The sequence below is a fragment of the Microtus oregoni genome, unplaced genomic scaffold (assembly GCF_018167655.1).
Source record: "Microtus oregoni isolate MIOR12 unplaced genomic scaffold, Mior012 000015F_ref0000493, whole genome shotgun sequence".
In the NCBI taxonomy this organism is placed as follows: Eukaryota; Metazoa; Chordata; class Mammalia; order Rodentia; family Cricetidae; genus Microtus; species Microtus oregoni.
In genome coordinates this window covers 25,476,988-25,504,127 of record NW_024543074.1, presented here as the reverse complement: position 1 = coordinate 25,504,127, position 27,140 = coordinate 25,476,988, and the positions used below count along the sequence as shown (strand labels likewise).

Sequence of the window (27,140 nt, the reverse complement as noted above, 5' to 3'; positions counted from 1 at the left end):
GTACACACACACACACACACACACACACACACACACACACACCACGAGAGAGAGAGAGAGAGAGAGAGAGAGAGAGAGAGAGAGAGAGAGAGAGAATAATTTAAGAAACAGCCCCACAATTACAAGTTCTTCCATGGATCAGAATACCTGTTATGAAATATGCTGGTCATAGTAGGACCTCTTAGAGCAAAGGGAAATTAGAGAACAGATTGCCCTTGGTGAACCCTTTCTTGCCATACAAGCTTTCTCACACTTGGCCCTGGGCCTTCCAGGATCTTGGGACTCTGAAGGAGAGTTACATAATCTTGCAGAGACTTCTACCAAAGGTTGCCTTCAAATCCCCTACCTCCTGGCCTCCCCTCTCCCTGGGGACTGGAAAGTAGAGCTCGTCATGTGGAAACAGCAGCTGAACTCTCCAAGATCCACGCCACGTGAGATTCGTGCCTTGTTTCCGGTTCCCTTCCATTTTATGAAGAATGGTTTTTGAGCTTGAGTCTCTTAGGCCAGGGGGAGGCTTTAATTCGCTCTCCCTAATGCCGAAGGTAGGAGGAGACCTTGCATCTTGGAATTGGTGGGGGGTGAGCAAGTGATCCTTCCAAGTCACTGAGGGAAGCAGTGCTGTCACTGGCCGTTCCCCTGAAGTCACTCACCTGCGGCTGGTGTTTTTCTGTTGGACCCTGGAGAAAGGGAGCTTTTCTTTCTTACTTTTTTTTCTAACAATTTTAAAAAAGATTTGTTTCATATGTATGAGTGTTTTGCCTGCATGTATGTGTGTGCGTGCCCAGTGCCTGCAGAAGTCAGAAGAGAACATGGGATATTTTGGAACTGGAGTTATGGATGGTTGTGAGCTACCTTTTGGTGGTGTCCTGGGGACCAAAACTGGGTCCTCTGTAAGAGCAACAAGTTCTCTCTCCCTCTCTTCGAGACAGGGTTTCTCTGTAGCTTTGAAGCGTGTCCTGGAACCCTCTTTGTAGACCAGGTTAGCCTTGAACTCACAGAGATCCACCTGCTTCTGCCTCCCTAGTGCTGGGATTAAAGGCGTGGGCCACCTCTGCCTGGCCGCCACAAGTACTGAGCTGTCTCTCCAGTAGTGTCACTATGTTTTCTACAGGAAAACTATCCCAGGACTCACAGCTGAGCAACATACCAGGAGCCTGTCCAAGCCGTGGGAGAAAATAGACTTAGAGGGTGCCAGGTCTTAGGAGAAGGGAGATGTTAGGAAAACAAAAAGGCCTGTCGAATCTGTGTTCTAACTCCCCTCACCACAGAGTGTATGTCTGAGCTCAGCCAACCAGATGCAGGCATGTGAAACAGAGTGATGCTCTCGCTGCTCCTCCTTGACTTCTGGAGACCGTGTTCATTGTAAGGAGGCGTGGTGGGCACTTGGGGGAGGAGAGGCTGAGAGGTGAGAAGGCAGGGAGGAAGCTTTGAAGACCCGACTCCAGGAGTGACATTTAGAGGCGCTTGGTAGTACTCCTGTTCCTAGGAGCTGTGGCTCACGAACAGTATGGTCATGGGTACATCTAAGCTCTGAGGGGCAGTCAGGGGAATGATGGTGGGAGAGGTTGTGTGGACTCAGCTAGGCAGGGAAGGCATCTACCAGGGCTCTGCAGGTACTCAACGCTCTGAAGGACTTGCTATGCCAGTAGGGACAAGGATTATTTTACCAGGGCATTGTGGGACTCTAAGATTCTTGATATGGGGCTAGTCAAATCAAAGAAAATGGCTCCTCAAGGCAGGCGAGGGCTAGGGGTGGAGCTTTCAGTGCAAGGCCTCAGGTGGGAGCTCCAGCATTATAAAAACTGCCACCAAAAAGAGAAAAAGAGGAAGAGGAGAGAAGAGCAGGCAATAATTGTGGTAATTTCCTTAGACTTTTTTCTTTTTAAAGATTATATACTGGGGGCTGGAGAGATGGCTCAGAGGTTAAGAGCACTGCCTGCTCTTCCAAAGGTCCTGAGTTCAATTCCCAGCAACCACATGGTGGCTCACAACCATCTGTAATGAGGTCTGGTGCCCTCTTCTGGCCTGCAGGCATACACGCAAAACAGAATATTGTTTACATAATAAATAAATAAACAAATAAATAAATAAGAAGGAGGTAACCCTTTCCTCTTTAAATACCTTTCAAGGTCTCTCGAGCTTCTGGATAGTTCTGCTTTCAGCGATGCAGTGTGTGTGTAGGAAGGCACGGTAGAGCAGGGCTTCTGTCTCTAAAGCCAGAGTGGCCACTCTGACAGGTCAGAGGGCAGGTACCTGACATTCTGGCCTCTCCAGCAGCAAATAGAAGATGACTGGAGTTGTCAGGGTTAGAGACTTGGCCCCGATGGCCTGAAGGAGCTAGCTTTTACCACCTGTCATCAACAAGCCTATGAGACAAGTTATAGTGAAAAGCAGAGGGTGGTGTATTCGATGAGGAACAAACAGATCCAGCAAACTCCCAGCCTCCCTCCACAGCCTTCTCCCAGCCTTTAGAGGAGGCAGGAGTGTGCATAAGGAAGCCATCCTACTCAAGATGTGGTCCTGCCCTCCACCATTCTTAGCTGTCTCTTCTGCAAGGCAACCTGAGAAGCTATGAGAACTGTGTGAAATCCCATCCTGAAAGAGGCCTCTAGCAGGCACCAGGCTTCAGCCTTCCCTTCCTCCCAGCACAAGGCCCCTGGGAACCTGTTTCAATCCTCAGACAGTCTGAGGGCGGGCACAAGCATCTCTTTAGCATGTCTTCCTGTCATGACATTCACAATAAGTGCCGGTAAAGGTTTGAGCCAGAATAGAAGCAGCACTGGGAGGAAGCATGTGTGTCTTGTCAGGGGACACAGGACACATAATTAGTGAGATCTCAAGTATAGAAAGTGTTCTGCACATAGCCTGGCATAGTGGCGCACGCCTTTAATCCAGCACTCGGGAGGCAGAGGCAGGAGAATCTCTGTGAGTTCGAGACCAGCCTGGTCTACAGAGCTAGTTCCAGGACAGGCTCCAAAACCATTGAGAAACCCTGTCTCGAAAAGCCAAAAAAAAAAAAAAAGTGCTCTCCAGGAGTAAATTGGGGTCATGGGACGAGGTGGGGGTTACTTTGGGCATATAAAAATAAGCCTTTTTGAGGAACTGGCTGGGTTGAGCTTGAAGTTATAACAAGGCATGGTTTCCCAATGACACTTTAAGAACAACATGCAGATCTCTATGCCCTTTCCTAGAATGAATGGGACATTCAAGGGCAAAGCCCAGGAATATGTCCTTTTTAATTTTAATTTATTCTCTCATATATTACATCCCAACCACAGTTTGCCCCCCTTCCTCTCCTCCCAGTTGCAAAACTATAGACCTTCCCCCGAGATGGTGATTTTTTTTTTTTTTCGAGACATGGTTTCTCTGTATAGCCCTGGTTGTCCTGGAACTCTCCCTGTAGACCAGACTGGCCTCGGGCTCAGAGAGATCCATCTGCCTCTGCCTCCTAAGCACTGGGATTAAAGATGTGCACCACCACCTGGCTTTCCCTGAGACTTTCATTATTAGAGATCACACCGGTGGGTTTCAACCTGTCTTCAACCTCTAGAGTCCCTAGTTTCAGAGAGCGAGCTTCCCACTGGGCAAGAGAGTCAGCCCCAGGGCCAGGAGAGGAGCAGGGGTGGAATGCTCAGACACAGGAGCAAAAAAATAGTGTGCACATCCCCTCGCCCCTCAGCTCTGGCCCGTAGGCCCCCACCACACCCAGCCCTCAGTACATACAGCGCCCACCACCACACAGCCCCCCACCAAAGCCCTTCACCATGCACAGTTCCACAGTACACACACAGCCCGGTAATCTCTCACCACACAGCCCCTCACTGCATGCAGACCCATAGCGCAGGAAGCCTCTAGTCGCCCAGCCCTTTGCCACAGACAGCTTACCCCAGTCTACACCAGCTCCAAGGCTCAGTTCCAGGGACCTCTTCTCCCTCCCTGTTTGGTTCAGCCTCAGAGGATGGCGTTGAGACCAGTTTTTTCTTTGGGAACTCTAAGCATATTTTAGGGCCCCAAACCTTAGTGCCCTGGCTTTTTCCATACCTGACTGGGACCGCTGGCCCTCGACCCCAGAAACTTGTAGGGTTTAAGCCCGCAGTCGCAGAAGTGGGCAAAACACCCCCTGGATTACAGCAGACACAGGCGGCTAGGGACCTACAAGCCTGTCTGATACCGTGAACAGCGAGGCCAGGGCAATCTGGAAACTAGTCATTACTAGTGACTGTCTCTACCCATCTTCCTACACTTCCTGTGCTCTGGGTCCCTCCCGGATCCTGCCTCTGTTTCCCCACCCGGTTCCCCTGGAGCGAGTCCCGTGGGAGGAGGTAGGGGCGGGAGAGACGCCTTGGAAAGCACCTTCCCTCTTTCCTCGCCTCCGCACTCGGTGCGCGCGTCCTTGCGGGCCAGTAGCCGGAGGCACAGCTCGGTGGTGTCACCGTGTCAGTGGAGGTGGCCGCATCCCAGGCTGGGCGCTCGCTGCAGTCCGACTCCCCGCGGCGGCGGGGTCCTCCCGGCGTCCCGGTGCTCGCGTCGGGGTCTGCGCGCCCGCCCTCCGGCTCACGCCCTTTGGAGCCGCGCGTCTGGGACTGCGGCAGCGCACGCAAGAGTACTCGGTTGGCCTCCGGGCGGCAGGAGGCAGAGGCGGCCGGAGTGAGCCGGAGGTATGGGCCAGGCGGCCTGGAAGGGGTTCGCCCAGTCGCTGTTCGACTATAAGACCGCAAAGTTCGTGGTCGCCAAGAGCAAGAAGGTGGGGCTGCTCTACCGGCTGCTGCAGCTCACCATCCTGTTGTACTTGCTCATGTGAGTTCTCGGGCACTTCTTTCAAGCCAGGGGAATGGGGAGGGGAAGGTGTAGACACACAGGGGCTTGGGGAGTTGGCCTTCATGGGCGCTTGGATGTAGGGTGGGAAGGTGAAAAGTGGACACTCTACGCCTTGTGAAACGTGGGAGGGGCAACTGGGTACCTTGGTTTGAAGCTACTTGTAGGGAGCCCCTTCTCCCAGGACTGAGCGCCCAGTGTTACAGCCATGGCCAACAGGCAGGGATGCCAGGACTCTGGGCTCAGCTGCCCCCAAGAGGCCTCCCTGGGTTCAGGCCTGACAGCTGGGCCAGGCACCCTGCAGGTTATTTATAAGCACGGAGCATCACTGACTTACTCTTGGTTGGGCCAGCTCATCAGATTGGCATGTTCTGGAACTCAGGGTTAGCTCACGGGAAACACGGGCAGCCTCTCCAGTGTCCAGCCTCTCTACTGTCCCCTTGTTGCCATCTCACCTAGCAGGATGTGGGCCCACCAGCCCAGGGGCAGCTTGTTGGGGGTTTAACAGCTAGACCTTGGTCTTCCTTGCTCCTAGGGAGCGAGGAGGTCACAGGTGAAGAGAGGCAGCCACGGAGAACAGTGGCGATTCACTCTCTTTTCCTCATTAAACCGTGTACAGTTATTGCTCCCGGGAGGGCAGTCCTGACCTAGCCTCGCTGCCTTCTAATGGCTATCCCCCCTTTTTCTTTTTAGTTTGGTTTTTTGAGATAGGATTTCTCTGTGTAGCCCTGGCTGTCCCGGAACTACTCTGTAGAGCAGACTGGCTTCAAACTCAGAGATCCACCTGCCTCTTCCTCCCAAGTGCTGAGATTAAAGGCATGGATAATAGTTGCGTTCTTAGCATTTCCTGAGATTTTAGCACCAAGGCACTTGGCAGTGTCCTATCTCAGGGCCTTTATACTGCCTCTGCTCAGCTGCCACTGTTTTTCTTTCCCTACTCGGTGGCTCCACTCCTTGTTCAGATCTGAGTGCTCCAATGACTCCTCCGTCCCTCCCTGGCATTCCCATGGCCAATCCGGATGGTCATTTACTCGGAGTCTGTTTCTCGCACCCTGCAGTCTGAGGATGCCATGATGGGAGGGACTGGTGTCACTTCACTTGGGCATAGGTATGAAAGGAATGAACGAATGCTGAATATTTGCTTACTCTTTTGGGTTGGACTGGCCTGGCATTTCTCTGCTGAAATGGAAGGCTTGCTCAAGAATCACAGCTTTCTCAGAGTTTCCTGAAAATGCGATAGCTTAGGCTCAAGGCTTCCCTAGCTCTGCCCCAGAAATGAGGAAGTGGACAGGTTGGTTGACACTTCCCTGGCTCCCTGGAGAGAGCCAGCATGCCATGCCGCTCACTGCATGAGTCAAGGGGCTGGCATCTTCCTCTTTTGATGGGTTTCCGCAGCTTCACCAAGACGGGTTAAGCTGGATGATATCGAGCTACAAGAATAAGTTGGAGAGCTCTGTGCTTGGGGCTTTGGCTCTGTTTAGGAACACTGCTTAGCATTTGACAAGGGCCATCTCATTTCTAAAGTTTATCTTTTTAGGGACTGCAGCAGCGTCTGGGTGGTTAAGAGTGTTTGCTGTTCTTTTAGAAGTTCTCTTCCTGGCTGATTGGTTTACAGCCCAGGTAACTCCAGCTCCAGAGGATCTGATCCCACTTCTGGCTTCCAAGGACTCATGAGCACACACAAGCACACACATACAATCCAGGCATATTTATCTCTTTAGACAGATGTGATGATGGGCACACGCCTGTAACACTCAAGGGGCTGACGTAAGATCGCTGTGAGTGGATGCCAGCCTGAATTATACTTTCTTCTCTGGTAGTGTCCTTTGATGTGTAAATGTTTTTAATTTGAAGAGACCACATTTTTTTTTGTTTTGATTTGGTTTTGTTGGTTATGTTTTTCATTTTTATCATAAGTTTATGTGCATCGTGTGCAGGTGCTCATGGAGGTCAGAGGGCGTCAGATCCCCAGGGACTTGAGTTAGTTGCAGGTGGTCATGTGGGTGCTGGGAACTGAACGCAGGTCCTCTGCAAGAGCAGTAGGTGCTCTTAACTCCTGGGCAATCTCTTCAGCCTTTTACTATTTTTATTACTTTATTTATTTGTTTTTGTGTGTGGACAGCGTGTGGCATGGTACACATATGGGAGTCTGTTCTCTCCTTCCACCAGGTGTGTGGGGATCAAGCTCAGAACGTCTGCCTTTATCTCCTGATCCATCTTGCTGGCCCACTTACGTTTTTAGTATAAAAAAATATGAGATTTCATTTGCTTATTTATTTACTTATTTATCTGGTTTCTCTTAACGTGTTTTTCTGTGTAACATTCCTGTTCTGGAACTAGCTCTTGTAGACCAGGATGACCCTGAGCTCACAGAGATCCACCTGCCTCTGTCTCCCAAGTGCTGGGATTAAACGGGTGTGCCACCACCGCCTGTCTCACTATTTCTAATTTGCTTGTTTTTGGTGCAAACCCAAGGCCTTATACACGCTAGGAAAACCCTGGACTAGTATATATCCCCCTTGGGTTTCTTGGGTTTCTTTATTTCTTCCCTCTACCTTTGGCATTTTTTTTTTTTCTTTTTCAAGACAGGGTTTCTCTGTGGCTTTGGAGCCTGTCCTGGAACTAGCTCTGTAGACCAGGCTGGTCTCGAACTCACAGAGATCCACCTGGGTCTGCCTCCCGAGTGCTGGGATTAAAGGCGTGCGCCGCCATCGCCCGGCTCACCTTTGGCGTTTTGTTTCATGTGTTTTTCGTTTTTTTTTTTTTTTTTTTTTGAGACAGTTTCTCTGTGTAGCCCTGGCTGTCCTGAAACTCACTCTGTAGACCAGGCTGGCCTGGAACTCAGACATCTGCCTGCCTCTGCCTCCCAAGTGCTGGAATTAAAGGTGTATGCCTCCACACTTGGCAATGTCTTCTTTTTTTAGAGTTACTAATTTTATTATTTTATGTGTATAAATGTTTTGCTTGCATGTATGTCTGTACAGCTTATGTGTTCCTGGCCCCTGTCCTTGAGGAGGTCAGCACCAGGACTGTAGTTACAGATGGTTGTGAGCCACCGAGTGGGTGCCTGGAATGGGAAAGGGATCGTCTGCAAGAGCAGCAAGTGCTTTAACCGCTAAACCAAGTCTCCAACCTCGGATTTTATTTAAAAGAGAGTGTCTGATCCTGTAGGCCAGAATGCCCTTCAACTGTCTATCTTCCTACTTTAGCATCTTGATTACAGTAACACATGCTTGTGGGACAGGTGAACCCTGAGCTCGCTCTCACTCCCATTAGCCTAGGACTTACTATGGTTCTCATTCCAGCCTGGGCCTGCGCAGCCCTGTGACTGAAGCCTACCTGTTGGTCATATGTCTACAGATGGGTGTTTCTGATAAAGAAGAGTTACCAGGATATTGACACTTCCCTGCAGAGTGCTGTGGTCACCAAAGTCAAGGGTGTGGCCTATACCAATACCACTATGCTCGGAGAACGGCTCTGGGATGTAGCCGACTTTGTCATTCCATCTCAGGTCAGATCTCTACCTGGGTCCTGGGCTAGTGAGGTGGGGCGGGTCACATAGGAAGTACCCAGGCAACTCCATCAATTGTCTCTCCTGCTCAGGAGAAACCCTGTCTAGGTCTGTTTCCCCACGCGGTCCCTGCTTCTTTTTCTGCACCAGGCAGGCTTGGCTTCTCTTGTTCTCAGTGATCTATGTGTCTGATGGGACCACATGGGACCCAGAATGACCTGGCACAGTGTCCCAAGAATAGCTCCCCAACTTGTTCATAGCTGCCCTGTGTAGATAGAACCAGGCTGAGGTCGGGACAGAATTATAGGGTGAATGTGCTTGGGGTTTGAGAAGCTGCAAGTTACCCAAGAAAAGATAGCCACTTGGAAAGTGTGGGATCACCAGACAGATGGACAGTGACCACCAGTTTTTGTGGTCCCCATTGTTCCCAACCCCATGCAGAGACCCACGACTCTTCCCCGAAAGGCCAGGAGGAAATTCCTCAAAACTCTGTCTGGCTCCTCAGGGGGAGAACGTTTTCTTCGTGGTCACCAACCTGATCGTGACTCCTAACCAGCGGCAGGGCATCTGTGCTGAGGTTTGATTTGGCATGTGTGTTGGGGAGGGTTGGAAAGCCCCCAGCTGTGGTGACAATCCTCCTGAAACAGGGGCTTGGTTTGCTCCAAGAGTGGCAAGAAGCTGTATAAATACTGAATGATACCATGTGGTTTGGGGGGAAGAGATGGGTTTTCTTAATTTTTTTAAAGATTTACATTTTCTTTCATGATTAGTGCCTGCTTGCATGTGCATGTGTGCATGTGTGTGTGCATGTGTGTGTGTGTGTGTCTGTGTGTGCACGCCACGGCATGTGCGTGGAGGTCAGAGCCGGTTATCTCCTTTCCCCATGGTTTCCAGGCACTAAACAGGCTGCCAGGCTTTCATGGTAGATGTTTTTACCCACTGAGCCACTGTGTCAGCCCGAGAAACAGATTTTCAAAGGGTCTCAGGCCAGGGAAGGAGCCCTCTTCTATCTCTGATGGGACCCAGTCCTTGGCTCCTCGCAGATCCTTGTCTTTCCTTGCAGCGTGAAGGCATTCCTGACGGCGAGTGTTCTGAGGACACTGACTGCCGTGCTGGGGAACCTGTTGTCGCTGGACATGGTGAGGGCCTGGCGTGGCTGGGGCTGGAGCAGAGCAAAGAAACCTGGACAGGAAGGTCCATGGCATTGCTCCTGTCCCTCCCCTGCAGGGCTGAAAACTGGTCGCTGTCTACGGGTGGGGAACTCTACCCAGGGTACCTGTGAGATCTTCGCTTGGTGCCCAGTGGAGACAATGTCCATGCCAACGTGAGTGGCCATGGCCTGTGGTCCCAGAGGAGTTGCCTACGCAGTCTTACACAGTGGGTCCCACCCGAGGCCAGAGGCCTACCTATTCCTTAGGTCTAGGGGAGTCATAGAGGGCAGGGGCAGGTCTCCCGCTCAGGCTACCCTGGCCTGGTTTTCAGGGATCCCCTCCTGAAGGATGCTGAAGGCTTCACCATTTTCATAAAGAACTTCATTCGCTTCCCCAAGTTCAATTTCTCCAAGTAGGTGGGACTTGGTTATTGGGTGGGGAGGTGGGCTGAGGGCTCTCCCTGGGGTGCCCTTTTCTCTGCTTGTGGTGGTCTTTGTTCTTGAGGGGAATAAGATAAATGCTGGGGAAGAAATCATGTCTGGCAAAGGGCCCATTGACTCCTGGGTCAGGCCCAGCAGCAGAACATGTCACCCTCCTGTCACGGCTTCCTCTTAGAGCCAATGTGCTAGAAACAAACAACAAAGACTTCCTGAAAACCTGCCACTTCAGCTCCAAGAACCTCTACTGTCCCATCTTCCGACTGGGGTCCATTGTCCGCTGGGCAGGGGCCGACTTCCAGGATATAGCTCTGAAGGTGTGTGGTGTGTGGTCAGGGAGCTCTCCCTGGGAACCTGGGCTCTGCAGAGAGAAGGTGAGGGTGGAGGGACATTAGGTCACTTGTCCTCAGGAGCTCACTATTTCCAGAACTGTTTGTGACAAATGGCCTGGCTTTATCAGGCACTCAGTGGGGATGGGTAGGTGGGTGGGGCTGACCTGGCACCTGCTGGGTTCTCTGACTCTAGAATATCAGCAGAAAGAGTTGAAAGGATCCCCATGGACGCACGTTGATTTGTGTGTAAAGTGTGGTCAGGCCAGTCCAGCTAGCTGACCTCCGGCCCACTTGTCTGACTCTCATAAAGGGCTGCCCTGTGACTTCTGTCCACCCACAGACAACTCTAGCATTCACCCTGTTTCTTGTATCAAGGGCGGTGTGATAGGAATCCATATCGAATGGGACTGTGACCTCGATAAAGCTGCCTCTAAATGCGACCCACGCTATTATTTCAACCGTCTGGACAACAAGCACACCAAATCCATCTCCTCTGGGTACAACTTCAGGTAACTGCTGTTTTTGTGCTACCTGGTGACCTTGACTCTCTTCTGGGTCAAGTTCACCAGTGTTCTTGCGGTCCTTGTTGGCACTGAGCATACTGGGAAAGCCTTGTCTTTTGTGTATGCCTCAGTGAGCAGGTCTGGGCACCTTCCTAGAGTTGCTCTAGGACCCTGGAATGCAGAGAATTCCTCAAGGCAGACACTTTGTGCTGCAATGGAGAAAAGGTACAGGCAGATGAGCGTCCCCTGGGCCCTGTCTCCCCAGGTTCGCCAGGTATTACCGTGACCCTAACGGGGTAGAGTTCCGTGACCTGATGAAAGCCTATGGCATCCGCTTTGATGTAATCGTCAACGGTAAGGTACGCAGATCTGCTTCCCATTCCAGTGCCTGGTGGCTGCTGGGCCAGGGAGGTTGGAGTGGCCCTGGGATCCAGCTGTCCACCCTGCCGTGCTCACCTGGCTGTTTCTGTTCCACAGGCGGGAAAATTCAGCATCATCCCTACCGTCATCAACATAGGTTCTGGGCTGGCACTCATGGGTGCTGTGAGTACCTCCCCTGCCTTGTTGGCTTCCTGGGGAAAGGGAGGTAGAGCATGCTGAGCCCATCACACAGGAGGCCTGTGAGGTTACAGGGACAAGGGTGATTTCACATGCTGCCAGCTCCCCCAGGGGACACTGACTGCCTGCAGCTCTGACTGTGAGCTTGAGTGGAGTGTGCCACAGGTCGATTGCCCTCCAGTCCAGTGCAGGCTGGAAGCTTTGGGATTCTGGGTCTAAAAATCTCCATCTCCAGTACTGGTAATGGGAAACCGATTAGGCTATGCCAATTTGAGCAGTGTTGACATTCGGGGGCAGGGGCTTCTTTGCTTTGGGGGTGTCCTGTGCAATTTGTTTAAGTGAATCCCTAATCTTCATTCACTAGTGGGACCTTCCCACAGCTGTGTTGCTCAAAAATGGTCTCCGTTTGAGAACCTGCATTTGAGAGGATGAGAGGCAGGGTAGATAGTCTTGTAATCGTTTGGGGTGGGCGTTTAGCCACCCATAGTAGGAAATGGCTAGAGTTCAGGGAAGGGCTTCCTGCAAATGCCCGTCATACCCTTGGCACGTCTGGGAAGAGGTTAAACGTGGGAGTTGTAGCAGTCCTGGTTGGGAGCTCATGCCAACACAGCCACTTCCCTGCCAAGACTGCCAGAGGCCGCTTCTCTCCCCGGCCTAGGCAGCCCAAGCAGCTACTAGAAGATTCTGTCAGGACCCAGGATAGACTTTGCATTGAGACTGGGAAGCCTGTCTTTACAAGGGACTAAGAATGATCCCTAACAATGGGCAGTGGTGGTGCACACCTTTAATCCCAGCACTCAGGAGGCAGAGGCGAGGGGATCTCTTAGTTTGAGGCCAGTCTGGTCTGCTGAGTGAGTTCTAGGATATAGCCAGGGCTACACAGAGAAACACGGTCTTGAAAAACAAAACAAAACGAAACAGTGGTCCCCAAGTGGAGTGTTTCAGATTCAAGCAGTCTTCCTTAGGGATGCCTCACTGTGTGCAGGTGTAGCACTCGTCCAATGTAGGTAAATTCTGAAGTCTGGGGACACAGCTGTGAAGTGAAGGCAAGGGTGCACTGTGTCAATGGAGGGTTCTCTGTCCCACCCTGACCCACAGCCACTTCTAAGCAATCACTCAGAGGCTTAATATTAATTACAGAATGCTTGGCCTATAGTTCAGGCTTATTCCTAACTAGCTTTTACATTTAAATTAACCCATTTCTATTGATCTATGTATTGCCACATGTCCGTGGTGCTACTGATCTGCTGGCATCTTGCTCTTTGGGCAGCCGGCTGGTGTCCCTTCGACTCTGTCCTTCTCTGCTCTTTATTTCTGTTTGGCTTTCCTCCCTAGCTGTATTCTGCCTGGCTATAGGCCAACTCAGCTTTTGTTATCTACCAACGAGAGCAACACAAACACACAGCGTACAGAAAAGTTATCCCACAGTATTATGGAAGGTGGTGGTGAAGGGTGAGGGAAGAAGTAGGAACGAAGAATTGATAAATGACATTTCTGGAGTCTAGGGAAGACAGGAAGACAGGCACGCTCTACTCAGGGCCTCCTCCTCCTTCAGTAACACCTCTAACCCTGCTCCATAGGTAGAGTCGCCCTCTGCTGGAGCAGAATGGCATTACATACAACGTGCTCTGATCTGTGTTCAGGGGTGATTAGTCCATCACAACTGGGTTTGCTTATTCCTGTCTTTTACTGACCACAGCTGTAATGTCCCTGTTATCAAGGCTAAGATGCCTGCCGGTCCATCTTGTTTTTTTTTTTTTTCGAGACAGGGTTTCTCTGTGGTTTTGGAGCCTGTCCTGGAACTAGCTCTTGTAGACCAGGCTGGTCTCGAACAAAACAGAGATCCGCCTGCCTCTGCCTCCCGAGTGCTGGGATTAAAGGCGTGCGCCACCACCACCCGGCCCTGCCGGTCCATCTTACACCGGCTATCAGGGCTCTTTTCAAATGAGCACAACTGCCACCCTCATGCCTCCCCGCAAAGGACCAGGACCAATGTCTCCAAAGCATTCTCAGATACTCTGGTTCTCACCCCCACCGGAAGCACCTTTTGCTCTTCCCCCACAGGCCCTGAGCATTTCCTGGTGATGACAAGCCTGCTTCTCCCTTTGCAATGCAATTCCAGGCCTCTAGTTCAGCGACCCAGGCTGAGTGAACGCTGCTTTTTCACCTGCTCCCAATCCTGTTCCCATTATAAAACTGATGACTCTATATCATAATCCGCTTGTCTCCTGCAGCACAGGGAGTCCCTAGGTCTCTGTGGTCCTTATCTTCCTGGCACCCCAGTGCAAATCTGGCCGGTGATAGATTCTTAGCAGATATGTGTTGAAGTTAGATCTGGTCAGGGCAGTAAGGTGCGCTTGGGCCATGGAATCAGGAGGCACGCCCAGATCTCACCTGTGTCTACCATGGAGCGGCTTTGTGCCCCTGGACATCACCCCTTTCTGGGATGGTTCTTTTCTTTTCTTTTTTTTTTTCAAGACAGGGTTTCTCTGTAGCTTTGGAGTCTGTTTTGGAACTAACTCTTGTAGACCAGGCTGGCCTCGAACTCACAAAGATCTGCCTGTCTCTGCCTCCTAAGTGCTGGGATTAAAGGCGTGCGCCACCACTGCCGGCCTGGGATGTTTCTTTATGTTCAGGTGGTATCCTGCTGCTGAGTTGTTGCAGGCTCCAAGATTATGAAGCTAGGATTCTGAGTCAAAGCTTGGAACTCTTTTGCAGGGGGCTTTCTTCTGCGACCTGGTGCTTATCTACCTCATCAGAAAGAGCGAGTTTTACCGAGACAAGAAGTTTGAGAAAGTGAAGTAAGCTAACCTTTATCCCCCAGTTCCAAGGAGCACCCCAGCCCCTGCCTGGAGCCTCATCTGGCTGGTCCTGGGTTGGGGTGTATAGGTGCCATGGTATGTGTACCAGCTTCAGAAGACCGGACTTGATTCATAAGGCCTGGGGAAGATGTCTGCAGGTCTCATGGCAGAAGATAAATTTACAGGATCTATCTTACTGGGTGATTTTAGACAAGCTCCATGACTCCTTGAGCCTCGGTTTCCCCATCTGTGAGATGGGAACACTGGCTTATACAAAAGGACTTGGTCCAGGACAGACGGAGGAAGATATGTGTGCATGTGTGTATGTGCACTTAGTGTTGGAACACAGAACACAGCATGGGAGGGTGCTGGGTCTGGGATGACAGGAAGGGAAAGGGGTCCTGGCCTTGCCCTTGGAGAAGGCATTTAGGAAGAACTGGGACCAGAATGAGGAATTGGGTCAGGCAGCATGTGCTTCCTCAGCCCCAGCAACCTGGACTGTGGGTGCTGCGCGGACCTGTGTGATTTGTTTGGGTTGCTCAGATGCAGCCTGAACGAACCCAGCTGGTACGGGTCCACCTGGCTACAGGCTGCTCTGCTGGAGGAAAGAGTGGCCCAGCTGGGTGTGCAATTCTCTGTCAGTGCTCTAAGAAGGTGGCGGCCATGTCTTACCCAGGGGTCAGGAGGAGGAAGCCAGTGTGGAGCTTGAAGCCAATGAGATTGAACAGGAACTGCCAGAGGACAAGCCACCAGAAGGGGGTCAGCAGGATGAGCATCCCCAAGAGCTGGTCCAGAATAGCAGAAAGCATAATAGCAACTGCCAGGAGCTCTTTGAGCCTGCCAGGTGAGGGACTGTGGGACAGCTGGCTGGGGACTGGCTTCTGTAGAGGGGCTACTTGGGATTGGCTGGCTTCAGAGGGTGTTCCCGGGCATAGGATGGACTTTCTCTCAGCCCCCAGTTTCAACCTTACTAAGGTTGGGGTAGCCTTCTCCTTCTGTTGGGAGCTAGGTCAGGGCAGGGTGAGAAATTCCCTGGGATGGAGCTGGTAAGGAGAGAAAGGTGGAAGCTGAGGGCTGCAGCAGGGGGACTAGACTGAGAGACCCTAAGTCTAGCAGCTCTCTGAGCTGTCACTAGCTGCTCACCCACCTAAGCCCCTTACCTGCAGGTCCACCTTGCTTGTCTAGCACAGCCTCCTATTGCTGTGGGAGATCCCGTGCTTTCCAGCCCTCAGCGTGAACATCGTCAAGCATCTGAGCTGCAGCGAGGACAGTGGTTCTTTCTCTTGGGCTGTGCCTGCCTGCTCACTGCCAGAGAGAGAGGCTGCGACCGCCTGCCTGCCGTGTACGCTGCCTCAGAAAGGCCGTGCTGCAGAGTTCCTGCCGGCCCTCTCTCTGCCTTCGGCGCGCACCCCTCCTCCAAGGCCTGGCCTCCAGGAGAAAGCCATCTTGAATGTGAAGCAGCCACAGCTCTTGCAAACAGTGAAGACGTAGCCAGGACTCTTGGCAGAGAACACATTCAAAGATGATGGGGCCAGGACAGACCACAGCTCTGAACTGGGAAGAGGCATCTTGGTGCCTGCTCAGGAAGGGGCTTCTGGGAACAGGCTTCTCAACTCCAGGGTTTTTGGTTGTGTGGAGGGGAGCCTCCTGTTGGCTCAGATGCAGACAGGAGGCCCTGGGGCAGGTCCCCAGGAAAGGGGCAGGCCAGGGGCTTCAGTGGTAGAATGTTTACATGCCCATCTCTGAACCCAGAGGGACAGTCATTTATTCATTCAGGCAGCACACATCTACGGGTGCATGCTGTACTTTATTCCTGTTTGAGAGGCTTAAACGAGATGCTGACCAGGCCCCAGGGCTCACATGGAACTCTCTCCAGAGACTTCAGCCAGCCCAGACAGCCTGGCCTTCCTCCAGCCTCTAGCCAAGGCTCCCGACAAGTCTCAGCAGAGAATGATGGCTGCTCAGAAAAGCTGTTGGATGACATCCAGGGGACATTTAGCTCCACCCCCGAGTGTAAAATTTAAGGGTGGCCGAGGAGGCATCTGGGAAAAACTTAAGGGAAGAACAAACTCCAGGGGCTCCTGGGTGAGATTCCGGCTTAGAAGGCAGGCGAGCCACTAGCCGTTCTAGCCCCCACCCGTAACTAGGGTAGCTCTGGGAAATCAGCTTGCCCAGGTGAGAGATGGACTTGCCTGTGCAGTTTAGCTCTGGCTGTTTTTTTTTTTTTTTTGAGGGGGAGGGCTGGGGTCATTCCTGGAAGTCCCCGATTGATTTCTTGCTCTCAGAAGCTCAGCCTTGAAGTGCTAAAGAGATAAATGAGGACTTTCTGAAAGGTTGTCCCTGATCCGTGTGTCCTGTTCCGTCCCCACTGCATTTCATTCTATGGAGCTCAAAGTGCGGTCCATGGACCAGCACCCACTCTGCAGAGAGCCTGACAAAAATGCATCTCCGGAAAGCATCTCCACCATAAGCCAGAGACAGTAAATATCCTTCCACTGGGCCCATGCAGGGGGTAATCAGCAGGGGTCTGATAGCTGAGTGAGGTGCTGTAGGCCTGCAGACCCAGCACATGGGGGTGGGTCACCTGAGCTCAGAATTTCAGTGTGGGCAATAGATAGTGATGTCTCCTCCTAAAAAGGGTGGAGGGCTGAAGGATGGCTCTTTCAGAAAACCCGGGTTCAATTTCCAGCACTCATATAAGGGCTCACAATCTCCTGTAATTCTCCTGGTGCACAGACATACATGCAAACAAAATATCTATATATATGAAGTAAAATAAATTAAAAAATTGTTTTTAGCCTGGTGTAGTGGAGCATGCCTGTAATCCTAGCACTGGAGAGGCAGAGCAGGCAGATCTCTGAGTTGAGGCCAGCCTGGTCTACAGAGTGAGTTCCAGGGCAGCCAGGGCTATGGAGACAGGCTGTCTGGAAAAACCAAAAATAAGTAAAAAGAAAAAAAAAATGGGGTGGAGGGGAGTTGTTGCTACTGGGGCAGAAGGGAGCCGTGCCCAGAGCAGGACCTCTTCAAAGGGAAGCAGCTCCGGCACCTTTGGCTGTCTGGGGATGTCACCAACCCATGCTGCTTCCCGAAGGTGAAAGCCTGGGCGATCCACTTCAGCAGCTTACTTCCTTGTTAAAGCAAACCCAGCATGTCATTTTTATGTTCAGGAGCAAACAAGAGGGTCAAAGGTCATGACTGTGCAGCTTGGCCTGGCTCTTCTTCCTACTGCTTTGAAATGGCCTGGGGACAGATAACTCACTTTCTATCAGAATGAAAATGCCTTTTACTAGTTCTTGTCGGTAAGTACTGAGCTCATGTGTCCTGTTCTTGTCAGGCGTCGGACTAAACCCTGACACTGGTGAGCAACATACACGGCCACTGCCCCCACATGCTTCCCGATGGTGGGTGCTCAATCTTAACCATAACGTGGTCACACTTGTCAAGAGTTAAATAGGGAACGTTTTAACCTGGAGCAGCCTGAGTAGTGTACTCAAGGGAGTGACAGTTTAAATCCGAAAGGTTAGGAGCCACCTGTCATGTGACAGGGAAGAAAGGGAATCCCAGGTGCTTTGATGTGGAAAACAACCCGAAAGGTTGTCACTGCTGTGGTCGTTGTGAAGTGTTCTTTTAACCTGTTGGTCTCCATTACACTCCACTGCCTGACAAATCTGTTGTTAACCTGTTCCTTCTGGGCTAACAAACTTAGCTAGGTCGACCCTTGGATCGTTTTAGGAGGCTCAAACTTAGAAAGACCAGGGATCTTATTAAAACTTCGCATAGGGATGCCCACTCTGCCAAAGCTGCCTTGTGCCCCTTTCCCCTAGCTTCTTGCCTTCTGCATAACCTTGATATAATACAGCTCATCCATCTATGGAAGCCAGCTGCCTAAATTAAAAACAAAAACTAACCAACCAAAACCTCCCAGGGTCTTCCTCTGTAGGACTTGCCTCAAACTCATGATCCTCCTGTTACAGCCTCCACAGGTGGAATGAGGCTTCTAACTCGGGAAGTGAGTCAGGAACTTAACTCCCAACCTTTGGGGAAACACTTTTTCTTTCTGGGCACTGCTTGGATTAGTGGCTACAGCCATTGCCCACGAGTCTGCTTTTGTTCTCATCTTCTAGGATCTGATGAATTGTGTGTCAGTCCCTAGCCCAAACTGGGCCATCTAGGATTGTCCTGAAAGTTATTTCATACCCTTTGGGAGCACCATGATGTGGGCCAGCTGTTATACTGGGTGCTATCAATGTGACATGGGTCAGTCATGAAATCACAAGCTGCTGTGCTAGGGTCATAGCTGCCTTTTATCCTCCATCAGTTGTTCCTCTCAGTGGGGGAGGCCATCATAAAGGTGGAACATGCCTTGTTCCAGGTGCTTGAGCTGGGGACCACAGTCCCTAATCACAGCCATCTTTGGGATCTGAACAGGGATCCCCTTAGTCTTACCCACACCCTCCCAAGGGACAAGCTCTCTTCAGAGGGTGGCTCTTCCTTTCAACGAGGATAAAAAGTCAAATGGGTCAAGGTGGCAGGCATTTTTTGGGACCTCTATGACATGTATTTTTGGACACTTCTAAAATAAAAGGCATCAATTTTAAATGTGTCCCTCTTTTTTTCCCCCCTTCATGGTTATCCCATGTAGGGGAAAAGATGTAAGATTAGACAAAAAGAGGCAGACACAAGTAATAATAACAAATGTATTACATTCCTTGTTATCATGCATGCAAAGAGATTCAAATCAAAGCATGGGAATAATTTTTCAAATTACATTTATTTGTGTGTGTGTAGGTGTGCATGCACCTCAGTGTGCTTGTGAAGGTCAGAGTCTGTCCTGAAGCCTGACCTCAGGTCGTCGGGCCTGGCAGCAGACACCTTATCTGCTGAGCCATCTTGCCGGCCCCAAGAAGACTCTTGAACAGATGCCAAAAGACAAGGAAGGAGATGGCTCAGCGGCTAAGAGCACTTGCTGCATCTGCACTCATGAGCACATACCCACTAACATGCAGACAAATATACCTAGATTAAGAATAAAAATTTATAAAAGACTAGGAAGACTGATAAAACTAGTACTTCTCATTGGATAAATGCTGGGAAATATTTGAAATCAACTTTCCCTTTGCCCCATGAGTATTAAATCTTCTCAAAATGAATAGGAAATGTATTTCAGTTTTAAACATTTGCAATACATTTACTGCTCAATAACAGGAAAATCACTAAATCAAGTAGGAATCCATCAGGAATGAGCTGAGCCCTTCCTTCCCAGAGACGCTGCTGCTCTACAAACATGCACGTCAGGATCTTCAGAAGAGGGCTCTTTGGGATAGGAAGGTAAAACTGTGACCTCAGCTTCTTGGCATGAGATGCAAGCATGTGGTCCAGAACCCAAACCAGGATTCAGGGCTGTGTGCCTGGGGCATTACAGAGTGAACACAGACCATCTACAGTCTGGGAAAGAGGTTTTGAATTCAATCTTTCATATCCTTTTCTTAAAACTAAAAGCCAATTCAAATTCCTAAAATTTCCGAACTTCCCCTAGATGCTCATGGCATCAAGGCCGACTTCTATGATCTGGTCAGGACTACCTCACGGTCTAATAAAAGGCCACATCCTTCCTGCCTCGCGGCTCTGCTACATGCTCTTTTCAAAGCAGCCCTTTCCCTTATTTTATTCAGCTGCTGTTTACCCGTTCAGACACATTATTTCTTCAAGTCTTCCTTGACTCCATTTCCAAGCCTAACTAGACGTAGTGCTTCTGGGTATTCTTTCATGGCATCTTTTATAGTCTGTAAAACCGGATACTGTCAATCTCCCCAGTTAAGACTATAAATTCCATGTGCAACATGCTCATTACAAGTCTAACACAATTATATTTTTTTTTCAGTGAAACATGTATTTCATTCTAAAATTTTCCTTCAAAAGGAAGGGTTACGAATGAACATATACTCAGAGGCATTACATTTGCAACAGATTCATTTGATTACATGTCCAAATAACCTATTTAATTGCCGTAGGACACATTTTAGAAAAAATAGCTTGCATTTTTTTCTGATAGGAAAGATAACTAGCCACAACCAGGTAACTGAACTTAACTGATTTCATTTCATACCCGAAAGCAGTGGTTAGTGGGAAGAGATGCTAGAACGGTACTTTCACCCAATATGGTACAAGCAAACAGACTTGTAACTGGATTCTGGCTCTGCCTCTTCCTAGATGAGCCACCACAGGCAGAGACATCTAACCTCTCTGAGTCTCAGGTTCTGCATCAACAGGAATTTAACAGCAACATCTCCACAGAGTTATTGCTAGGATTAAAACATAACCCGTGCAGGAAGTACACAGTATAATGCCCGCACAGAGAGAACGCTTAATAACACGAACTGCCAACAGTCTTTAAGACGTTAACGTTATGTTCTCTCCTGTAAGCCCTAGAGGTCCCTCTGGATCTACTAGGTGCAAATCCAAGAAAATTACAGGCTATGGCCTAGTGCCTGCTCTCCAGGGAGCAAATCTTGGCGACTTCAAAGCCTGGCTAAACATCAAGGCAGGAAAGAACTCGACGACAAGATGTCACACTTCATTTAATCTGAAGAATATTACAGGCTGTCTTCAGATATAAATTATAACAGTACAGAACAAGCAGCGAATTCAAACAATTTAAAAACTAAATAAGTCTACACGGTGTTAATTGCTGGCAAGAGTCCTGCCAATCTTCCTTTTTTTTAAGTCACCCCTGCCTTCATTTCAGTAGACGTGCACCATGCCATAGAGGAAGGTCCAGAAGAGGACGTAGGTGAAGAGGCCTCCAATGAGGCCTCCTGTAAAGAGAGGTCTTCTTGACTTAAAATACTTGTTCCACCGCCTTCCCGCTTTGAGAATCAGGAGCAGAGAGAGCAGGACGGACGCGAGCAGGTAGAAGATGAAGCCGTAGAGGCCGGTGAGGCCGAGGATGCCGGCTGTGGCCCCCGACAGCGCTGACACTGAGGTCCGGCAGTAATCGAGGACCGCGGCGTTGCCTCGCACGGCTGCCTCGCTGATGAACGGCGGCCCTTCCCGTTTGGCCACCACCGCGGCCATCGCACCCGCCGGGGCTCGGCTTCTGCCTTCTCGCGGACTCAACGCGGAACTGCGGAGAAAACCAAGTTACAAGTGGCGCCCGAGGGCCGGCGAGTTGGGCGCACGGCGCCTTCTTCCCCTGGGAGCTCCGACACCGCGCCTAGGCCTCTGACCTCCACGGGACGCCGAGGCTGAGGCTCGAGCAGGCCGGGGACGGCGGCACATCCGCACACGCCCGAAAGGCTCGCCGAGTTACCTGGAACACAGCGGCACACAGTCCCTCGTGTTCCCTCACACAGGAAACTACGGAGAGCCACGCGCCGCCATCTTGCGCCGGAGGCTGCTGGGAGGGCTCAGGTTGCGCATGCGCACTAACTCCGCCCCGCCCTCCCACGCTTGCGCCTGGGACTCGCTCCCCCTCCCGCCCCACTTCTGCACCCAAGTCCCGGGACTCCTGAAAGCCGAGCAGCGCTCCAGCTGGTGATTGGCTGGAGACTCATTAAGTATTCATGAGGGGGCGGGCCGAGCAGGGCTGCCCTTTGTTAACCAGGGAGGGCGCGGCCGTGGGCATTCTCGCTGCGGGTCTCACCGGGCGCTGTCGGCATCTCACGTTTGAGTCGAAATGTCCTACGTCCCGGGCCAGCCTGTCACCGCCGTAGTGGTGAGTGCGCTCGCGCGGGCTCCTTCTCCTCTTGGCTCACCCCATTTTGCAGAGCGGCAAAACTGACATCTAGACAGGCGGAGAAGGCTTAGGACCCGGGGCTCATTCGTGCATTCCGGTGGCCAGAGTTCCAGTTGCTGTTTCTGTTTAACAGTGCTGCAGCCTTCCCTGGCCAGGAGAGGTGGCTGGGACCTAAGAACCGCTCGAGACCCAGAGCAGAGGTCAGATCCCGGGCATTGCCGCCGCAGGGCGAATACCTTTTGGCAGGCGCCGACCGGGAGTACGGAGGAGAAAGGCTGGTCCGTGGGAGTGTTAGAAAACTCCCCTGCCCTGGGCCTCCGTGTTCCCAGCTGGGCGGCCGCGGGGGGCGGGCGCCGACGTCCGAGAGTGAGTGAGTCGCAGCCTTTGGAATGAGGAAGCGTTTCCTCTGCTCCAGCCGGCTCTGTGCCGCCGTTGCCTAGCCGTAGGAGATTTAGGGGGTGGGACTGGCCAGAGTTTGCCCTAACAGCCCCTTCCCCCCTTCTCATCCGGTCTTGCTCTGGGGACCGACCCCCTCGATAGCTAAACTTGGTTTTCTGAACTTTACAGGATACTCAGCCCCTTGGTTCAAAGTGCGTGTTCCTGTGTGTGTGATACTTGACTTTGTAGACTTTGTAGACCTTTCTTTCCAGGGTCGCCTTTTCTGGGTTTGTTTTGAACACCAGTTGCGTTTGACTAGGCAAAGGGAAGAAGGGGTAGGGGTGTAGATCTAAACACCAAGGTCCCTGTCTGAGGGAGTCTGCAGTCCAGCCCTGAGGCAGAGGTGGGTATGCTGAACCTCCTCGGAGCTCCAGCGCCCAGCCTCACTTTTAGGCCCTCGCTGGCCTTGAACTTCTGGCAGCACTCCCTCTTTAGCCTTCCAGGTGTTGGAGTCACAGGTGTGAGTCAGTATGCTCCGGAGCTGTAGGGCTGGGACGGGGCCGTGTTAGACGGGTGTGCTGGAGAGCGCCCAAAGTCAAGAGGGTGGGGGCAATGAACCACTGATGAAGGTGGCATGAGTGGGTGAGCTTAGAGCCCCAGCTCAGGCCTGGCTAGAAGGAAACACTGCTGGGCCAGTGGACAGCTTCCTGGTTTTCACACCACTTCTAGGATCTCTCTCTAGCTGCTCCAGAAAGGTGTCCAGGCTTGACTCACCTGGAAAAGATAGGGTGCAGGTGAGAGCCTAGGGAGAGCCACTCTGCTGCCCGAGTTTTCCCGTGTAAGTCAGTCACAGGGCCTTGTCGCCTTTTGGACCTTGCTGGTGACCGTGCATGAGAATAGGTCTGGAGCAGCTTACACTTTTGGGCAGGAAGCCCCAGGTGAATGGGCCTTAGGCATCGTGTTTCTTCTTCCTCTTCCTCTCGGCAGGCCAGTCAGGTCTTTAAGCTGTAAGGCCACAGTCCTGTCCTAGTGCCAGGTGCATGCCTGAGCGTAAGCAGGCAGATCTGGCCTCTGTCCCTAGTCTTGATTGCTCACGGGGTGGAGATGCTTTCCTCCAGTCTTGCCCTCTCACGTGTAGTTCACATCCTGATTCTGTTACAGTCATTTTGTTCCCTCCCCTGAACTCTGGCCCCAAGTGATGTCAGCAGGTGGCTCCTGACACTCCCAACTACACTGCACTCTACCTGGGTCCCCTACTGAGTAATGGTTACGTTCATCTCAACTGCTTCTCAACCTTCCTCATGCTGCAGCCCTTTAATACAGTTCCTCATGATGTGGTGACCCCAACCATAAAATTGTTTTCCTTGCTATTTCCTAATTGTGATCTTGCTCCTGTTATGAATTGTAATGTAAATACCTGTGTTTTCTGATGATCTTAGGTGACTGTGAAATCGTTGTTGGCCCCACAGGGGTCATGACCCACAGGTTGAGAGCCACTGATTTAGATGGCTGGATGGTCAGTCCTTGTCTGTGGATCGTCACGTCTAAGTAGCTCATGCCTTCAGGCCTCTGTACCCTACCCATTCCAGTGATCATTGTAGCATCAATGCCTTGCCCTATCTCCTTTCTGAACTCCAGTAGGTTCAAGATCAAGGTCAGGTGGTGCACTATCATTTCTTAAGGCTGGGTGCAAATGAGCCTTCCTTTGTTGAAGTCTTCTCAAGTCTAGAAAGTTATGCCTACTTCTTTTTTTGTTTTGGTGTTCGGTGTTTTTGAGACAGGGTTTCTCTGTAGCTTTGGAGCCTGTCCTAGACCTAGCTCTTGTAGATCTTGCTGGCCTCAGACTCACAGAGATCTCCCTGCCTCTGCCTCCTGAGTGACCCCTTCAACTTTGGAGGTAACCTCTGGTAGCTGAAGGATGCTTTCTGAGGGCTCTCAAAGGAGCCCACACAGTTAGAGACCCCCAACCCCAGAGCATGCTGAGAAGCCTTAGAATACTGTCCCTTACACTGAAGAACAGGACCTAAGGTTTGGGGAGATGATATGACCAGGGCTACACCCCACAGTCATCCTTCATCCCATCTCACCTCCTGGTCCTGTGTCCTGCGCTGTGAACACCAGACTCATTGTCCAGGGAGCTCTTCTCGTCTCTTCTGTGCAAGTTTCTTCCCTACTTCTCCCATGCACCTCCTGGCTTTCACAGTCTCTGTAGGGATTGCTCAGCAATCAGCCAATCTGAGTTACAGCAGGCACCTGTATTCTCAGGGTTATCTTTCCTGTTCTGGATGGTCCTCTCCCCAGAAATATGGGTGTCTTCCCTATAGCTGTCACAGTACCCCATTTCTTAGACCAGGATGGGTCCATAATACATTATTGAATAAGGATGGAAAATGGGTAGGGAAAGTTGCAGGCAAAGGGCTGTATGTAGGGGTTAGACCCAACCACCAACCTCCCAGATAGGTGACCAGCTGGATTTCTGCAAAGGGCCCTAAACCCTAACCCCTTGGCATAGTTCTAAGCTGACCAGCAGCCTGAGGTTGCTGTTGGGCGCAGAGATCAGATCTTTCTCCACCCACCTACCCTTTACCCTCAACAACTTGCTTTTTCTTTTACCAGCAAAGAGTTGAAATTCATAAGTTGCGTCAAGGTGAGAACTTAATCCTGGGCTTCAGTATTGGAGGTGGGATCGACCAGGACCCTTCCCAGAATCCCTTCTCAGAAGATAAAACAGACAAGGTGAGAGACTAGGGTCCCAGAAGCCTGAGGTGGCAGATTTTTCTTCCTGAGCCTGTGTGGAAAGAACAGACTGTTTTTTCTTAGTCAGTCCTAAATGATATGGTGGGATTAAGTAGAAGGCATGCTGAGACACCTGGAGGAGCAGGAGGTGGCCATCAGCAGGCTTGATCATCCCAGGGGCAGCTACACTGGCCACCTGGCTGTCATGGCACAGTCCATGTCAGCTGAATGTATTGGTGGGAAAGGTGGGCATGGGGACAGAGGAATTTCTGGGCTCCATGGGTAAAGGGCCAATCCACTGACCACAGGGCTTTACCTGAGTTGCTTCTTTGCAGGGCATTTACGTCACACGAGTGTCTGAGGGAGGCCCTGCTGAAATTGCTGGGCTGCAGATTGGAGACAAGATCATGCAGGTACAGTTGTCCCAAAGGAGGAAAACAAGGTTTGGGGGTGAGGGGCTGAAGCACTTGGGGTTGAGGGCTAACCTAGCTTCCCAGAGGAGCAACTCATTGAGATGGGTTTCTGAAGCCATGCTGTTATTGCCCCTAAAGAAGCTGGTTGCTCTGTGTACCACTATGTAATGAGATATTAGCTTGTGGGCCGGCCTGAGTAGCTTGGGACCCTCAAAACCCTGCTTTCAGATTCTACAGCAGTGGTTCTCAACCTTCCCAATGCTGTGACTCTTTAATACAGTTCCCCATGTTGTAGTGACCCCCAACCATACAATTATTTTTGTTGCTACTTCATAACTTTAATTTTGCTGTTATGAATCATGATATACATATGTGATATGCATGGGGTTGCGACCTACATCCTGAGAACCACTGCTCTAGAGGGTGAAGAGCTGAGGTAGCCTGTGTTCTCTCCTTGGGCCAGGTGAACGGCTGGGACATGACCATGGTCACTCATGACCAGGCTCGGAAGCGGCTCACCAAACGCTCGGAGGAGGTGGTGCGGCTGCTGGTGACGCGACAGTCTCTGCAGAAGGCGGTACAGCAGTCCATGCTGTCTTAGCACTCAGTTGGTTTTGACCTGTACCCATCAACCTTTTTGTAGTGACAACACATCCATGCTCTGTATCTCGTTCTGGCTTCTGCTGTGTGCTGGGCCCCAGCTCTGAGGGGTAACAGCTGATCCCAAGGTCCAAACCAACCTTCCTACTCCTCAACCCCAGTCTGAGGCCATGGGACCAGCTCTCTGTCTTGGAGGCTGAGGATTGGAAATGAGGGCTTGGAGTAGTATCCAGTCTAAAGTGACCATAGGCTGAGCCTGAGACCTACTACTTGGCCACAGCAGGGGCTGGGCAGTCAGGAAACACCTTCTGAGAGCTGCCAAAGCTTGGAAATGCCAGGCAGGGCCATGTTTCCCCATTTTCTCTGGCTGAAGGGCTTGGCCCTGTCCTTCCTCAGTGCCTCTTTCCATGCTTCCCCAGTCATGGGGCCCAGCCTGGAGCTGGACCCAAATATGCCAGAGACTGTATGAAGGCCACCTAGATGGAAGAGGGCAGGCTCCCACTACCTTCACTTCCCTAGCAGGTGCTGGCCTCTCCAGGATCTGCCTGCTTAAACAATTTATACAAGTTTCAAGACTGACATTTCAGGGCAGCTCTCAGGATTGCCATTTTCTTTTCTCTACACCTGTGGGTTTAGCTTTTATATTTTTTAAAGTGACGACTTTGATACAAAGTGTTTTTATCTTACTGTTTGGAAAAGCCAATTCAATTCTCCTTTTGGGTTTAGCTTACTAATTCACACACCTGGAAGCAGCAACTTGTAGCATGTGACTAAGCCAGTTGGTTACTATGGAAATGAGGCAGTACAATGCTACCCCATGCTCAACGTTTGTGCCCAATAAACAATGCTGCAAGTTTCCTAGGGGTTTCTGCTGAGACGGTGGGCAGGACTCTTGGAGGGTGGAATGAAACAAGCGCTTTGGTTTTAAGGATGGCTAGCCTGTCCCTTGCTGTTCTGAGAAAAGCACAACTCCTCCTAGGCCTACTTTCCTGGGAAACATATTTCTGGTGGTATCATAGAAGCCTCACTGGGAACACGCTGTGGTGTGCAGAGACCACATTTGTGGAAATGCCTGGGAAGCACTTTCATGGCATTTGTGGGAAGTCTTCAGTGTATTTTCTCAGAGGTGTCACTATGAAACCCTCATCTGCCTCTTGTGCAGCCTACCTT

The 27,140-nt window shown here is 51.1% G+C and overlaps 3 protein-coding genes across 5 annotated transcripts; 2 read left to right on the top strand and 1 right to left on the bottom strand.

Moving 5' to 3' along the window:
* Window positions 1–4,624: 4,624 nt before the first annotated feature.
* On the top strand, window positions 4,625–16,730 carry P2rx5 (purinergic receptor P2X 5). Of its 2 annotated transcripts, XM_041665179.1 has the most exons (13): window positions 4,625–4,797; window positions 8,176–8,326; window positions 8,832–8,903; window positions 9,390–9,465; window positions 9,554–9,650; window positions 9,809–9,889; window positions 10,093–10,231; window positions 10,622–10,755; window positions 11,015–11,108; window positions 11,227–11,292; window positions 14,026–14,108; window positions 14,785–14,952; window positions 15,275–16,730. In XM_041665179.1, exons 1-13 carry the CDS (start codon window positions 4,661–4,663, stop codon window positions 15,291–15,293), a joined length of 1,317 nt encoding a protein of 438 aa, XP_041521113.1. In that variant the 5' UTR covers window positions 4,625–4,660; the 3' UTR covers window positions 15,294–16,730. The 2 variants fall into 2 exon arrangements, with proteins under 2 accessions (XP_041521113.1, XP_041521114.1); XM_041665180.1 differs by lacking the exon at window positions 9,809–9,889.
* A 2,395-nt stretch (window positions 16,731–19,125) lies between these two features.
* On the bottom strand, window positions 19,126–21,546 carry Emc6 (ER membrane protein complex subunit 6). 2 transcript variants are annotated; one of them, XM_041664706.1, is made up of 2 exons: window positions 21,418–21,546; window positions 19,126–21,231 (listed from the first exon to the last, which is right to left on the bottom strand). In XM_041664706.1, the coding sequence occupies exon 2, from the start codon at window positions 21,180–21,182 to the stop codon at window positions 20,850–20,852; it is 333 nt and encodes a 110-aa protein (XP_041520640.1). In that variant the 5' UTR covers window positions 21,183–21,231; window positions 21,418–21,546; the 3' UTR covers window positions 19,126–20,849. The 2 variants fall into 2 exon arrangements, with proteins under 2 accessions (XP_041520640.1, XP_041520641.1); XM_041664707.1 differs by having other exon boundaries at window positions 21,335–21,521.
* A 120-nt stretch (window positions 21,547–21,666) lies between these two features.
* Window positions 21,667–26,826, top strand: Tax1bp3 (Tax1 binding protein 3). Its single transcript, XM_041664705.1, has 4 exons — window positions 21,667–21,822; window positions 24,838–24,957; window positions 25,293–25,370; window positions 25,834–26,826. The coding sequence occupies exons 1-4, from the start codon at window positions 21,784–21,786 to the stop codon at window positions 25,969–25,971; spliced, it is 375 nt and encodes a 124-aa protein (XP_041520639.1). The 5' UTR covers window positions 21,667–21,783; the 3' UTR covers window positions 25,972–26,826.
* Window positions 26,827–27,140: the final 314 nt, after the last annotated feature.